The sequence below is a fragment of the Ipomoea nil genome, unplaced genomic scaffold (assembly GCF_001879475.1).
Source record: "Ipomoea nil cultivar Tokyo-kokei standard unplaced genomic scaffold, Asagao_1.1 scaffold0875, whole genome shotgun sequence".
NCBI classification, from domain to species: Eukaryota; Viridiplantae; Streptophyta; class Magnoliopsida; order Solanales; family Convolvulaceae; genus Ipomoea; species Ipomoea nil.
In genome coordinates, this window is record NW_017617303.1 from 1,209,181 (window position 1) to 1,226,410 (window position 17,230).

At 29.8% G+C, this 17,230-nt stretch overlaps 1 protein-coding gene across 1 annotated transcript; it reads left to right on the forward strand.

The window, feature by feature from the left end:
- The first annotated feature begins 13,875 nt into the window (after positions 1 to 13,875).
- LOC109178977 (adenosylhomocysteinase) lies at positions 13,876 to 16,634 on the forward strand. The gene is made up of 2 exons (XM_019328527.1): positions 13,876 to 14,674; positions 15,603 to 16,634. Exons 1-2 carry the CDS (start codon positions 13,964 to 13,966, stop codon positions 16,347 to 16,349), a joined length of 1,458 nt encoding a protein of 485 aa, XP_019184072.1. The 5' UTR covers positions 13,876 to 13,963; the 3' UTR covers positions 16,350 to 16,634.
- The last annotated feature ends 596 nt before the right edge of the window (positions 16,635 to 17,230 follow it).

Sequence of the window (17,230 nt, forward strand, 5' to 3'; positions counted from 1 at the left end):
GTAAATAAATTGTTGCACTGTTAGATAATCAAAAAGTTTTGTGATCGTTATCGGTTGCCCTTTGGTCACCAAAGAAGACACCATGGCTTTGTACTCAAGATGCAGCCCACAGAAAAACGTAAAAATTTTGCTCGTCGGGAGAGACCATCCGACCAACAAGAAAAACCTCTTCAATTAATACCTGCACACAACCAAAGCACTCTACCGTCGTTCCATCACCTTGCCGCAACGCCTGCAATTGGCTGAGAAAACCCAAAGCCCTGGCATGGGAAGACGACCGGAATGCAGTCTCGACTGCCAACCAAATAGAGCGAGACAGATTCCGACCATTCGTAAGGTACATAACTTCTTCCAAGAAAGAAGAAATAAACATCGAGAGGTTGGATTAGTCCTATTGAATCCAGGCCAAATACGCCATCCTTATCTTCAAGTCCGACACAGGCAGGAACGGCTGTGAACCATCCACATACCCGAGAAGATTCTGGTCACGCAGAAAAGGAACAAATAGCGTGCGCCATGAAAAATAATTATAGGATGTGAGCTTAATAGAGACAAAATGGTGCGTTGATTGCAAAGGATTAAATATCACCGGTGGAGAGGTCGTGACAGTAGAAACTATTCGTTCAGATGAGGCAGAGTCAGTCGTAGGAGGTGGTTCAGCTATGTGGGGAAAAGGAAAAAATAAAAACCTAGGCTACGATGATACCAGATGAGAGCGGATAGTACTTTATTTGTATATTAATTATCAATCATAGAATACATAGTCAGTCAATAATATATAAACAAAATATAACATAACAGAACTAGAATTATATTCACACTAGAAGTCTATATCCTATTATGAACATCATAGATTAACATATGACAATATGAGATTAGTCTCATGGAAGCTATACTAGCATTTTGTACGCGCGATGTACGAAAATTTATGCCTAATATTAAAATATTGTTAAGTAAAAAAATTTTAAAAATTAGTTAAAATTATATTTCACAACTCCTTAAAGTGATGATAATTTTTAATTAGAGTAAATTATAGTTTTAGTCCAATGATTATTGATGTTTTGTTAATTTCAATCCACGACTTTCAAAATTAACAATTGAGTACCTTAACTATTTAATTTTTATCAATTTTGATCCATCCGACCAAATTACCGGTGAAAAGTGGTCGGAAATTTTTAATGGCTAAAATCTTGAGGGCAATTTAGTCATTTCCACTTCCTCTTTTCTTCTCCCCCGTTTCTTCTCTTCCCTAGGCCGGGAAATTCAAGATCGATGAATAGGCGAGTGCATCATCAAACCTCTTGTTTTCTTCTGTGGTCCATTTCGTCGCCTTTGTCTCATCGAACTGCAGTTCGAGTCATTGAGATATGTTTCAGATGAGAGAACTCCCATTTCTTGGCTCATGCTTCACCTATTGCGGGTACTTGAAGGAAAAATAATAGCAATATGAATACTTATTTTGACATAAATACGAGGTGAGGAATCCAGAAAAGACCACCCAACTTTCTCAACCCCAAAGAAAAAAATTCAACAATCTGTTTTATAAAAATAGATCTTGGTAAGCACTTGAAGGCTTCAGAGTTCAAACTCACTGGGCAAAGACTGATTACTAAGTTTGCTGCAGAAATGAAAATACAAAAGTTATCCTATAGAAAACAGACATCAGAGGGGGAGAGATATGAGTACCAAAAGAGGTCGCTTTCTTCGATCTCGAATTTTCCGGCGTAGGGAAGAGAAGAAACGGGGAAGAAGAAAAGAGGAAGTAGAAATGACTAAATTGTCCTCAAGATTTTAGCCATTAAAAATTTCTAATCACTTTTCATCGGTAATTTGGCCGGATGAATTAAAATTGAATAGTTAAGGTACTCAATTGTTAGTTTTGAAAGTCGTGGATTGAAATTAACAAAACATCAATAATCATTGGACCAAAACTGTAATTTACTCTTTTTAATTATCATATTTGAATAATATAGAGATTAAAAAAAAGATTTTATATTTCTATGTAGTAATTATTTACACAATTTTTATAAGATTTATAACACACACACACACATAATTAAAATATAATTTATAATTCAATTAATTATTATATGATAATTTTAATAAAATGTTAATTAAAAATTAGGAAAAAGATATTATATATGTAGGTGTATGGTAAGATTGATGGATTTAGTAAATAATAACGGTGTAAGGATGGTTTTGTCCAATAAAAATACATTAAGGATAATTTTGTAAAATATAAATGAAATGTACAACATTTAAAGTAAAATGTATATATTTATTAGCATCGAAAAAAAGACAAAAATCAAGGACATAACTTGGATTGTCACATATTATGTTTTTAGATAAGGAAGGGTTCAGGTGCAAGTATAGCTTCCTGTGCGGTTGACGCACCTTAAGCATTAAAATGACGCACCTTAAGTACACAAACCACACACCTTAAGCACACAAACAAAGCACCTTAAGAACACAAACCACGCGCACATATAGCTTTAGCCCGACGCACTTTAAATACACAAACCACGCACCTAAAGTTTTAAAATGGTGCACCTTAAGGTTCAACAACTCACGCACCTTAAGAAGGAAAACAACGCACATTAAGAAGGAAAACCACGCACCTTAAGCTTTAGGTTGACGCACCTTAAGTTTCAACACTGACGCACCTTAAGCATAAAAATCACACACCTTAAGAAGAAAAATCACGCACCTAAGCAATCGCACAACCGCACGGGAACCCATTTCTGTATGTGTGTGTGTGTGTGAGAGTATGTGTGTGTATATATATATATATATATATATATATATATATATATATATATATATATATATATATATATATATATATATATATATATATATATATATATATATATATGGGCGGGTTCAAATTATAACAACTTCTCTTGTAAAAAGTGAAGATTGATTAGTATAATTATGGGAAAATAGTCAAATATACCCCTAAATTTTATACCAAAAGTCAATTAGGCACCTAAACTTTTTAAAAATGCAATTAAACCCCCAAGCATGTCAAATTGAGACAATGAAACACAAGAACCGATAAATGACATGTTATTGCAAGTCATTTCAGTTCAAACATCACTCCGGCGACCTCAGGGGAAAATTCGGCGACCAGCCAAGCCGCCGCCGGTCGCTATCTCCGACGGAAGGCAACCAACTGGCCGCCTTCTCCATGGAAGGCCACTAGAAAGGTCGCCTTCTCTATGGAAGGCAACCAGTCTCAACCCCTAGGAGAAGGCTGCTGGCGACAAGATCTGACCACCTTCTTTGGGAGAAGGCGACCAGTTCTAGTCGCCTTCCATGGAGAAGGAGAAGGAGAAGGCGACCAGATCTGGTCACCTTTCATGGAGAAGCGGCCAGTTGGTCGCCTTTGCCGGAGGAAGGTGGCTAGTTGGCTGCCTTACGAGCCGGTCGCCGTATTTTCACCTGAGGTCGCCAGAGTAATGCCTGAATTGAAATGACCTGCAATAACTGGTCATTTACTGTTTGAGGGTTTAATTGCATTTTTTAAAAATGTAGGTGCCTAATTGACTTTTGGTGTAAAGCTTAGGGGCTTATTTGACCATTTTCCCTATAATTATTACTAAAAACCTTACAGGGTCAATTGTATAATTATTAAAAAAAATTCAAAATTGCAATATTTATAAAATTAACACGACCCATTTTTCACTTATTTTTCGACAACCTTCAATAGTTGATCTGCTACCAAAATGGATGGATAGATTAGTCCTCACTTTTTACCTGGGAGTCTTTGTTTTCATTTGAACTGTATCCTATACGAATCTATATATATAAAAGTAAAATCCTCCTAACAAATTTTTCCCCCAAAACTTTTGTAGTAAAACTTATTTGGTAAGTAAATGTCAAATGCAAATTAAATAAATAATAATAATAATAATAATAATAATAATAATAATAATAATAATAATAATAATAATGTTATTACCTTAAATAAATAAATGATTATACTTTCCCTTAAATAAATAAATTATTATACTTTCCTTTTGAATTAGTATTTTCTACCTATAAATACAAGAGCTTCTTCAATCAAAGAATCTCAGACTCATCTTTCTGCTTTCTTTTTGTATGAATTTTCTACATTTTTCTAACTATATTCTCACGTACTTCAATATGTTTTGCAGTTTGGACATCATGAATAGCTTCATCAACGATATCTTCTTGAAGCTCGCCCAAGAGGTGACTCGCTTGGCCCACTACAACAAGAAGCCGATAATCACTTCTCGCGAGATCCAGGCCGGCATGAGATTGGTTCTTCCTGGCGAATTGGTAAAGCACGTTGTCTCTCTAAAAACACTAAAGCAGTCACCATATTTACAAGCTCTTAGATGAAATCATTTAAATCTATGTTTCGTTTTTATATAATCTCAATTAGGGATTAATAGATGTAAAGTAACTTGGATTTGAGTTTAATTTCATATTATTCTTCCAAAAGGTTTAATTTCATATTATAAGTATTGTTATCTACCTTCAACTATCAGTGAATCGATTAGCATTCTCAAAAATAAATAAATAAATAAATAAATAAATTAAATGTCTATATCTACGTGCATTTAAGATGCAACATGTGTATGATTCATTAGGCTTTGAGGCAGGAGAACACATCTGGGTACATTGGTGGATCTGTATCTCATTGCAAAAAAAATCCATACAATTAATTAATTAATATATTTACAATTATCATTATTCTAATTCAAAAAAAAAAACTAAAGAATTAATTGTAATAATGAAATTTGTTATTAATATTCTGTTACTAATTGACACAGAAATCAGACTAAAAGAAAAACGAAATTAATATTAAAAATGGACTCGAATTAAAAAAAAAAATGTGCTTAATAAGTAAATAACTAATTTGCTAAACAGAAAATTAGGGTAAAGGAAAAAAAATGATTATTAAACATTGTACCAGATTGTTTTTATGATTAAAAATGAATATTACAAACGTACCAGATTGTTTTTATGACCAGAAATAATAATGAATTTTACACACGAGAATCTATTATTAATATTCTGTTATACTAATAGGCATGGGAATCAGGCCAAATGAAAAAAGGATTTAATATTAAAAATTTATTGGAAATATAACACAGTTTTCCCTACGAAAAAATTAGTAACCACCAAATGAAATATTAGGAAAAAATTATGAAGAAAAAAGAAATAGAAACAAATATTAACTCTTTCTATGAATAAAAAAAGGAAATGAATATATCCATATTTCACTTAAAATATAATCAGTAATTATATTATATTAATTATTTATGAAGAAAAAATGAAATGAATATGAAAGGAAAAAAATAAAATTTAGACACGAAAATCTATTATTAATATTCTATTATACTAATAGACACGGGAATTAGGCCAAATGAAAAAAAAAGGATTTAATATTAAAAATTTATTGAAAATATAACACCGCTTTCCCTACAAAAAAAATTAGTAACCACCACGTGAAATATTAGAAAAAATTATGAGGGAAAAAGAAATGGAAATGAATATTAACTCTTTCTATGAGTGAAAAGGGAAATGAATATATTCATATTTCACTTAAAATATAATCAGCAATTATATGATTATAATTATTATAATTATATTAATTATTTATGAAGGAAAAATGAAATGAATATATTAATAATATACTGGAAATATAATCAGTAATTATATTTTTTATAATTATATTACTTTTTAATTATGTGGAAATGAATATTAATTCTTTTTATGAACGAGAAAGGAAATGAATATTTCACAAAGAAATCTGTTATTAATATCATGTTACTAATCGACATGGAAATCAGGCCAATTAATCGACAATTATTAGAAAAATGAATAAAAATTAATATTAATTCTTTTTATGAAGGAAAAAAAAAGAAATATATATATATATATATATATATATATATATATATATATATATATATATATATATATATATATATATATATATATATATATGCAAAAGGAAATGAAATATGAAGAAAAACGAATGAATATGTTTATATTTCACTTAAAATATAACACAACTTTTGGCACAGAAATCAGACCAAAAGAAAAAAAAAATTAATATTAAAAATGGACTCGAATTTAAAAAAATGTGCTTACAGAAAATTAGGGTAAAGGAAAAAGGAAATGATTATTAAACACGTACCAAATTGTTTTTGTGATTGAAAATGAATATTACAAACGTACCAGATTGTTTTTATGACTAGAAATAAGAATGAATTTTACACACGAAAATCTATTATTAATATTATGTTACTAATAGGCATGGGAATCATGCCAAATGAAAAAAGGATTTAATATTAAAAATTTATTGGAAATATAACACAATTTTCCCTACAAAAAAAATTAGTAACCACTAAATGAAATATTAGGAAAAATTACGAAGAAAAAAGAAATGGAAACAAATATTAACTCTTTCTATGAATGAAAAAGGAAATGAATATATCCATATTTCACTTAAAATATAATCAGTAATTATATTATTATAATTACATTAATTATTTATGAAGGAAAAAGGAAATGAATATGAACAGAGAAAATGAATTTTACACACGAGAATCTATTATTAATATTTTGTTACTAATAGACACAGGAATCAGGCCAAATGAAAAAAATATTTAATATTAAAAATTTATTGAAAATATAACACCGATTTCCCTACGAAAAAATTAGTAACCACCACATGAAATATTAGGAAAAAATTATGAATGAAAAATAAATGAAAATGAATATTAACTCTTTCTATGAGTGAAAAAGGAAATGAATATTACTCATAATGAATAAATATATGAATTATTATACATATATATATACCAAGACTATGTGGTCTAATGGTATCTGGGTTGGATTTCCATTTGGAAGATTATGAGTTCGAACCTCAGTGGAGGTGTTATTGGTTCTTTGTGTTTCAGTAGGTTGAGAAAGTATGTGAACAGATACTACAATGTAATAAGGCCAGTAACATTCAAAAAAGAAAATATGAATTATTATACATAGTAGCATGGAATTAATTAGTAGGACAATTATATTAGGTAATCTAATTAATAATTTACTTTTTAAATTATATTCCCTTTTTAATAATGAATATTTTCTTAAAGTATATACACAGATTATGCTTATCAATATAGAATTAAAAGTGTATAGATGTATAATATTATTAGTACAAAATCAATTATACTTGCCTTAGTAATTAATTATTAATATTATTGCCTAATAAGTATGTGTTGTCACCTTTTTCGGGGTAATTATTATGGTAATTTATATACATATATATTTTTATACTTAATGTATAATATTATTGGGCACAAAATAAATATACTTACCATTATATATATAGATTATTTTTAATATAATTTCCTAATTTATTAAAGGTAATTATTCTCATAATTTTTTTTTCCTTCTTTTGTGTAATTATTATGGTAATGTATTTAAATATTGGAAGAGAAAAAATGTTATAATTAATATAATTAATAATTAATGAAATTATTATTGTAATTGCCACAATATTTGGTAATTATAAATAATATAATTAAGAAATTTGAGAAATATAAGATTTCTTCCGTAGAAATATTTGTGACAATTTCATTAAATTATAATTAATAAAATATGAAATATAATTAAAGAAATGAAATTATAAAATTAACAAAACATGAATATTTATAATTTTTTTAAATATACATACATACACTTTTTAAATTTCTAAATATAATTTTTTAAGTATAAATCTATCAATATAAATTAAAATTAATGAAATTATATTATAATTTTCCTATATACATATTAATAAATATTATGTGTATATACAATGTATTATACAATCATATAAGGATATGCGTCCGATTAGAGTTTATATTTGTTCATACAAAATTTAGAATTTACATTTTTATTGATTTCTAAGTACAATTCTCTTAGTTATTATTATTCATATTTTTAGAATTAATAATATATATATATATATATATATATATATATATATATATATATATATATATATATATATATATATATAATACAATTTGGAATAAATCAACTTAATTATATGAATTTTTTCTATAAATTTATCTAAATATGTACATGATTAGAGATTATATTAACCATACAAAATTTAAATTTAAATTTTGTATGTTATGAAAATTGATACTTGACCAAATATATGAAAGTCCAACTATATTATTATATTGTACATTTTAACATTTTTTATTTTTTATTTTAATTTTAAATTCATAAAAACAAAAAAAAAAATTCCGTGCAACACACGGGTAAAACACTACCTTTTAAAAAAATACAATTTCATAAATATCATAAATTAATTAGTACAATATCATTTATATTTATAACAATTAAAGAAAAAAATAAATAATTTCAAATATATGAACCAATAATTTCAAAATGAAACTAATATACAGTTACAAATAAATATAGCATGATTAGATTTACTTTAATTAGTTTTAATTCCCTTAATGGTATGACTTTTCTTAATCAGTTTTTTGTGGGAGATTGTTTGAGTTGCTAGAAATTATTATTATTTTTTGAATACTTACTAATAAAAAAAAATTAAAATATTTTTTACCCCCTCCCCTCCCCCCCCCCCCCCCCCAATAACATGTGTAAATCTTATATTTTTTAAAATTACAATTTGATAAATATTATAAATTAATTAGTAGAATATCATTTCTGTTTATAAATTATAATAATTAAAAAAAAAATCATATATGTGAACCAATGATTTCAAAATGAAATTAATATACAGTTACAAATAAATATAGCATGATTTGATTTACTTTAATTAATTTTAATTTCCTTAATGAAATGACTTTTCTTTTATCAATTTTTTATGGGAGGCTAATGGAGTGTTTGGATTGCTATAAAATATTTTAAAATAAAAATTCATATTAATAAAAAATCATTTTAAAATATTTTTTTTAACCCCTCATAACATGTGTAAATCTTATATTTTAAAAAAAAAAATACAATTTGATAAATATCATAAATTAATTAGTACAATATCATTTCTGTTTATAATAATTAAAGAAAAAAATAAATAATTGAAATATGTGAACCAATTATATCACAATAAATCTTTCAAAATTTAAAACAAAAGAATGGAAATTAAAAATAGAACGAAAATATTTCAATAATAATATTCTACATCATCAAGTAAAAGTAAATTAAAAATGAAAAGGTAATATTTCAATAATAATATTCTACATCATCAATAGTAAAGGCATATTTTAAACAATAGTAAAGGTAAATTAAAAATGGAACGGAAATATTTCAATAATAATATTCTACATCACCAATTAAAAATAAAACTGAAATTAGGTAAAAATATCATTGCATATGATATTCTAATTGATTAATTGACGGAAAATAAAAAGAATAATTGGTTGAAAATGAATATGATATTACTAATTGACTGATATTTTACGATGATATATTTTCACCCGAGTCACCCATTCTAATGGACTGAAGATGTTAGCTATAGACGATGATGGACAAAATTATGTTGCTACTACCAATGTCGTCTACAATATGAGGTTTTAATAATGTGTAAATACAATTGGTGATATTATGTTTTTTTTTAATGACAAAATTGCTATATATCTACACACAAAAAAAAAAAAAAAATTAAAAGCAATTTAGACAAAAAAAAAAAAAAATCTTTTTCATACAAATGAATTAGGATAGCAATTCATTCCTATAACTGAGTTGATAAATAATGAGCACGTTTGCCTAATTTATAAAAATACTAAACAATGATAAATAAAAGCTTCAAAGTTACAACACTGCATGCGTATATCTACACATTAGCTATTAATTTGAGCAATTATTTGTTTAAATTCAAGCAACGATAACATCAAAACATATAAACGATCCAAACTATATCTTCAATTGCACTATATAATATTTAATGTTCTAATTTAAATAATTATATATCAATCCAGATATTCTTAATATATTACAACAAATTCACGGGCGAAACCATATCTTTAATTGCAATATATAATATTTGAGTTATTACTGAAAAAATCAGTCTTTAATCACGGTTAATTGTATGTTACTTTTTTCCGAGTCACCCATCCTGATAGTCTGATAGTTTTAACTTTAGACGATGATGGATAAAATTCCATTACTACTACTAATGTCGTCTAGCTATAAAGAGATTTTCAATAGTGTATAATTTAAGCCATTGATATTATGTTTTTTTTTATATACAAAAATGACAAAATTGCTATATAGCTTATCTACATAGAAAATATATCTTCCGTATAAATAATTTATATAACTGAGTTGCTAGACAACGAGCTAATTAGCCCAATTAATACAAATTATAAACACTGATATATAAAATCTCTAAAGTTGCAACATCGAATGTGTATATCTACACGTTAGCTATTAATTGGGCAATTATTTATTCGAATTCAAGCATTGATAACATCAGAAAACATAATCGGTGCAACTCAATTCTTCAATTATATTATATAATATTCGATTTTATAATTTATACAATTGTATATCGATATGAATATTTTTAAAATTTTATAACAAATTCATTTCGTGCAACGCACAGGCGCAAATACTAGTATAATAAAAACCAATCTAGTTAAATCTTAATTGGAATAAAAAATGAGATAGTAATATAGATTGCATTGATGAATTGTACTTTGTGTTTTCTTCATTGGACCACTTACATTTATTTTTCAAATTTAACCCTTTATCGTTTTGACAATTACTCAATTATTTTAAAATATGTTACAAAAGTTTTTAAGTATGATTATCAATTTAATGCAACATTTTTTTTCCTTTTATGTTAATGACAAGAATGGTTATCAATTTAATGTAGTATCTTTTTTCCTTTTACGTTAATGACTTCTAATGGAAAGAAATATTGTCTTTAATTGCGGAGATAATAGTATATTTACATTTCAAAGATTCTTAAGAACAATATTGATTGAAATATTTAGCAAATATGATGTGTATATATTCCAACTTGTGGGATATGAAAATATTGGTTGATTTTTTTATTTTTTTAAAATGTAAGATTAAACTTTGGTAAACTAATTTAAGACGAATGATGCACAATATAATTTATTTGTAATTTTACCTAGTGATACAACTGTGTAATATTAAATATAAATTATTACAAGTTATTATCACAACTATTACGTATCACTTCTTTAAAAAAAAAAATTAATGAATAAAAATAAGGGAGAAGTGTCAAATAAGCCCATATACTATTGCTAAGTGCTCAATTCCCACCATGAACTAAATTAAAGGCTAATTAACCACACTTACCTACTAAATTTGTTCAATTACCATTTTTAGCAGGTAATTGACTTTTTTTTGCAGGTTACCAATTCAATTATTAAAAAATTAATTTCAAAATAATTTTAAAATTATTAAAAAAAAAATTAAAAAAAAAAATTACAGCCACCGGCTGTCCGGCGTGGCTGCCATTTCAAAGATAGCCGTGGCTGTCCTCGCCGGACAGCCACGGCTGTCTTTGAAATGGCAGCCACCGGCTGTCCGGCGAGGACAGCCGGTGGCTGTATTCTTTTTTTTTTTTTTTTTTTAAATTTTTAAATTATTTTTTAATAATTAAATTGGTAACCTGTAAAAAAAGTCAATTACTTGCTAAAAATGCTAATTGAACAAATTTAATAGGTAAGTGTGGTTAATTAGCATTTAATTTAGTTTATGGTGAGAATTGAGCACTTGACAATAGTACATGGGCCTATTTGACACTTCTCCCTAAAAATAATCTTTTGCAGTACAAAACTCTTTGATTTATATAAAAAATATCTCCAATTATAGATAAAATTAAACATATTTTTGAAAGTCTCTATAAGAAAAAATGTCTCTTATTATTAAAGGTGAATCCTACAACTTCATCTATAATTTAAATTTATGTTGACCATATATTTTTGTTATTTTATTATTTATTAGTCAAATTTTATTCAGGAACATATAACGTATAACTAATATACATATATTGGGTTTAAATGAGAACATAATTTTTCTGTAAAAAGTGAGAATCACTATCACCCATTAAGATTTATCAATGATTAATGATTGAGAGTTTTAATAAATAACCACACTTGGTAAAAATTATAATTATTGCAAACTTTCAGTTTTGCAATGTTTTTAATACCAACCACACACATTTCCTCATATTTTTCAACAACCTTGAATTGTTGATCAACCTAAATGGATGGACTAGATCAGCCATCACTTTTTACTGGGAGTATGTTTTCACTTTGGAGTGTTCATGTTCATTTGTTAATTTTTTGAAAATCTTGTTCGTGATTATTTGTTAAGCGCTTATTAGTGTTCATTAACATTCGGGTATGTGTTTGTTAATGTTTCTGAACACACTCACAATCATGTTCATTAACATTCGTGAACATGCTCATGAACACTAATTAAACAAATACATATAAATGTTCATGATCATAATTCATTCATAAACAATAAATAGTCTTTCTATATTTTCCTCCTTTAGTCCTAATTAGCAAAGCTCCTAACTTGTGCATAATCAGCACTTTGTGAAAATTATCAAATGAGTTTACTCTGGTAGGACTGTAGGAGTACGACCATAGGAAAAATATATGTAAAATTTTACAAAAAATATAGGCTTAACGCCTAAACGAAAGTACTAGTGTAGTATACTAGTATATTACAACTAAATAAAATAAAATAAAATAAATTGTATTTAAATGTGTTTGTTCGTAAATAATTATAAACGGACGTGTTCGTTGACGTTATTAAACGAACACTAAACAAGCTTGCTAATGAACATTATTATACAAACACTAATGAGTTTGTTCACGAGCTCTTAGCAAACGAGCTTACAAATATTGATACTCTGTTTCATTATTAACCGAGCTCTAAAATTTGTTCATTTACCTTAATAAGAGAACACGAAAATAAGTAGTTTACCGAAAACTCTGTTCACTAACACTTCTAACTTCTAATGTAGATGTTATGTTACATTTTCTAAAAAATTATATAACTTGAACCAAACATAAAAATATTATATTTTTAAAAAAATATAAAATGAATTAAACACCCCCTAACAGGGCGTTTGGTTGGAGGGATTTTAAATTTCCTTCCCACTTAATTCCCACCTAATTCCAAAGATCATTAAATGCCGTAGTTTGGTTGGAGGGAATTGCAATTCCCCCATTTTCATGTAATTAAAATCCCATGTCTCCCCCTGGTATTTTAATTCCTGGGAAAAAAAGATAGTGATGAGTCAAAATTACCCCTTCCTTTTTTAACCTAAAATTAATGTCTTAACAATAATAATGGACATTTTTGAAATTTATACTACTTATTCCCTTTCAATTCCCATGTATACCAAACATTGGAATTGAAATTCCCAGTAATTCTATTCCTGTCAACCAAACACTGGAATTTAAATTCTCACTTTATTCCCAGTAATTCAACTCCCATGGAATTACAATTCATTTCCCACATAATTCCCCCCTCCAACCAAACGCCCTGTAAAAATCTACAAAAGTCATAATGGAAGACAATCCCTAAGACCCTAAGTTAAGACTTGCTTCTTGCCCTCCTTCATAAACATTGGAGGATTGGATTTTAGTCTTTAAATTAGATTGACTTGATTTACTTGAAGTGTTTTTAATTAAAACAGAAAAAAACCTAAATATCAGGTGTATGGACTATGGAGTGTATTGGCCACTTTAGACTCTATTTTACCATATCTCCGTGTAGGAGCCGTCAGATCTAAATCTACCAAACCACATCACTGTTTTCAGATCTCAATCAATCCTGACCGTTCATTTTAAGTCTTTAAACCTATTTATATCACTCCCCTCTGCTATCTCTTCCCTGCACACTCGCTTCTTCCTAAACCCAGAAGAAGAGAGGCCCAGATCTACTCCCCCTACTGTTCATACTCTCTCTACCCATGGCTTTGACCGTCGAGAAAACCAGTTCCGGCCGCGAGTACAAGGTCAAGGACATGTCTCAGGCCGATTTCGGGCGGCTCGAATTGGAGCTCGCCGAGGTTGAAATGCCTGGGCTCATGGCTTGCCGGGCCGAATTCGGGCCTTCCCAGCCCTTCAAGGGCGCCAGGATCACCGGCAGTTTGCATATGACCATCCAAACCGCCGTCCTGATCGAGACCCTCACCGCCCTCGGCGCCGAGGTCAGATGGTGCTCCTGCAACATCTTCTCCACCCAGGACCACGCCGCCGCCGCCGTCGCCCGCGACAGCGCCGCCGTCTTCGCCTGGAAAGGGGAGACTCTCCAGGAGTACTGGTGGTGCACGGAGAGGGCCCTCGACTGGGGCCCCGGCGGCGGCCCGGATCTCATCGTCGACGACGGCGGCGACGCCACCCTCCTCATCCACGAGGGCGTCAAGGCCGAGGAGGAGTACGCCAAAAACGGCACCGTTCCGGATCCAAGCTCCACCGACAATGCCGAGTTCCAGATTGTCCTCACCATCATCAGAGACGGCCTCAAGGCCGATCCCAAGAAGTACACCAGGATGAAGGAGAGACTCGTCGGTGTTTCCGAGGAGACCACTACTGGTGTCAAGAGACTTTATCAGATGCAGGAGAGTGGAACTCTTCTTTTCCCCGCCATTAATGTCAACGACTCTGTAACCAAGAGCAAGGTAAACCTAACCCTAATTTTGTTCATTACGTATATATATGCTCTAGATCTGACAAATTTTATGTTTTTTTCTATCAATATTTGCTTGTTTATGCTTCGATTTCGATTGATTTTAGTTGAAATGTGTTATAAAACGTAGATCTAATACAAATTTGTAAGCTGTCTTGATTACTTTGATTTTTCTAATAGTTTGTACTTTACTACTACTTATATTACATACCAAATATGTATTATCCGGTCCCAATTCCATATTAAGAAAATTAAAAAATGATACTGCGATTAGGGTTCTATACGAATCGAATAGAGTCAAATATTTTACAATTTGATTCTATATTTGTATTCGATAAATATTTGGATTTAAAATTTTATTTTGTATTCAATTCGGCTACATTATTCAATTCGATGAATAATGTATTCGATGCGATAAATATTTGGATTTCAATTCGATGAATAATGTATCCGATGCGACTCGAATATTCGAATTCAAAATTTCTTAACTTAATTTCTTTTCAAAGTTTTCAATAATTAAGATAAAATGTAATAAAAAAAATTAAATTTAAATAGCATACAATTTTCTATTAATATACTATATACTATTAGTCTATTATATATATATATATATATATATATATATATATATATATATATATATATATATATTTTAAGTTTTAATATATATATATATATATATATATATATATATATATATATATATATATATATATATATATATGAATATTCATTGAATCAAATACATTCTTATTTGTATTTGAATTCAATATGTATTTGGATTCGAATTTGTATTTGAATCACCCAAGAACTAATTGAGCTGCCTGTGTGGGCAATGCATATTTGTTGTGATTTATTACTTGGTTGATGTGTATTATGTTGTAGTTATGCTTAATGTAATTTTGTGATGTTGATGACAGTTTGACAACTTGTATGGATGCCGCCACTCTCTTCCCGATGGTTTGATGAGAGCCACTGATGTGATGATTGCCGGAAAGGTGGCAGTTGTGTGTGGTTACGGAGATGTTGGCAAGGGCTGTGCTGCAGCTTTGAAGCAGGCTGGTGCTCGTGTGATTGTGACTGAGATTGATCCAATCTGTGCTCTCCAGGCCCTCATGGAGGGTCTCCAAGTTCTTACCCTCGAGGATGTTGTCTCGGAAGCCGATATCTTTGTCACCACCACGGGCAACAAGGACATCATCATGGTTAGCCACATGAAGAAGATGAAGAACAACGCCATTGTTTGCAACATTGGCCACTTCGACAATGAAATCGACATGCACGGGCTCGAGACGTACCCTGGCGTGAAGAGAATCACCATCAAGCCTCAGACTGACAGATTCGTCTTCCCCGAGACCAAGACTGGCATCATTATTCTGGCCGAGGGCCGTCTCATGAACTTGGGTTGCGCCACCGGACACCCCAGTTTCGTGATGTCCTGCTCATTCACCAACCAAGTCATCGCCCAGCTTGAGCTGTGGAAGGAGAAGAACACCGGCAAGTACGAGAAGAAGGTTTACGTCTTGCCAAAGCACCTCGATGAGAAGGTTGCTGCCCTTCATCTCGGGAAGCTCGGTGCCAAGCTCACTAAACTTACCCCCGAACAAGCTGCTTACATTAGTATTCCAGTTGAGGGTCCTTACAAGCCTCCTCACTACAGGTACTAAGCGGAAGGAAGCCTCGAAGATCAAGAAGAGAATGTGTTTTAATGCGATTGTTGCCTTCTTTATACACATTTTGATTTGCACTAGAGACAGGTAGTTTTTGGTTGATGGATTTTGGGAGGCTGGAATATTTGAAAGGATGGTCTTTCTTGTAAAAGACCACCTTATATGTTGAATAAGGTTGTGTGGTTGGAGGTGTGTGGTATTGTAGCCTGTTTCTGTTAGATTGGTTTGCATCTGTTATGGCTTTTCTTTCATTAAAAAATGGAAACCAAATTTGCTTTTCCATCCTGTTTTTTACTCTTACCTCAATCAAGGCTAACAATCATCCTGTCTTTATATATATATATTTTTTGGAACATTATAAACCACTGAGAGCTACAGAAGAGTTGGTAGAGTTTGGTTTGGACTAATGTTGTGTTTGAGTTGGTCATCTGTTAATTGGATTTACCTGCCTACACCTTATCTGCTGCAAATTGTATACAAAACTTCAACATTGTACAAATAATATTGACTAATGTTTATTAGTTTTTGAAGTATCATGGACCAACGTGACGTGGTTGAGTGGAAGGGATTCATCCATCTTTAGCTAAACCTCAACATATTAAGGTCTAAGGATAAAAACATTATACCATGGACCATTAACATAAAATACATTTTTAATACACGAAAAATTCATTGTTTGGAAGTATATTATTTATAGAGTTTTACTACATGTACTCTCAAATTTTACTTCATGATGTGACAGACAATGATAGAATATTTTATCACGTGGGTCACAGGAAAAGTGTCCACATCAAAAATATGTGAGTAAAAATTGAGAGTAAGAAGTAAGAGTACATATAGTATTTTTCTTATTTATAGTACATATAGTACATAAAGAA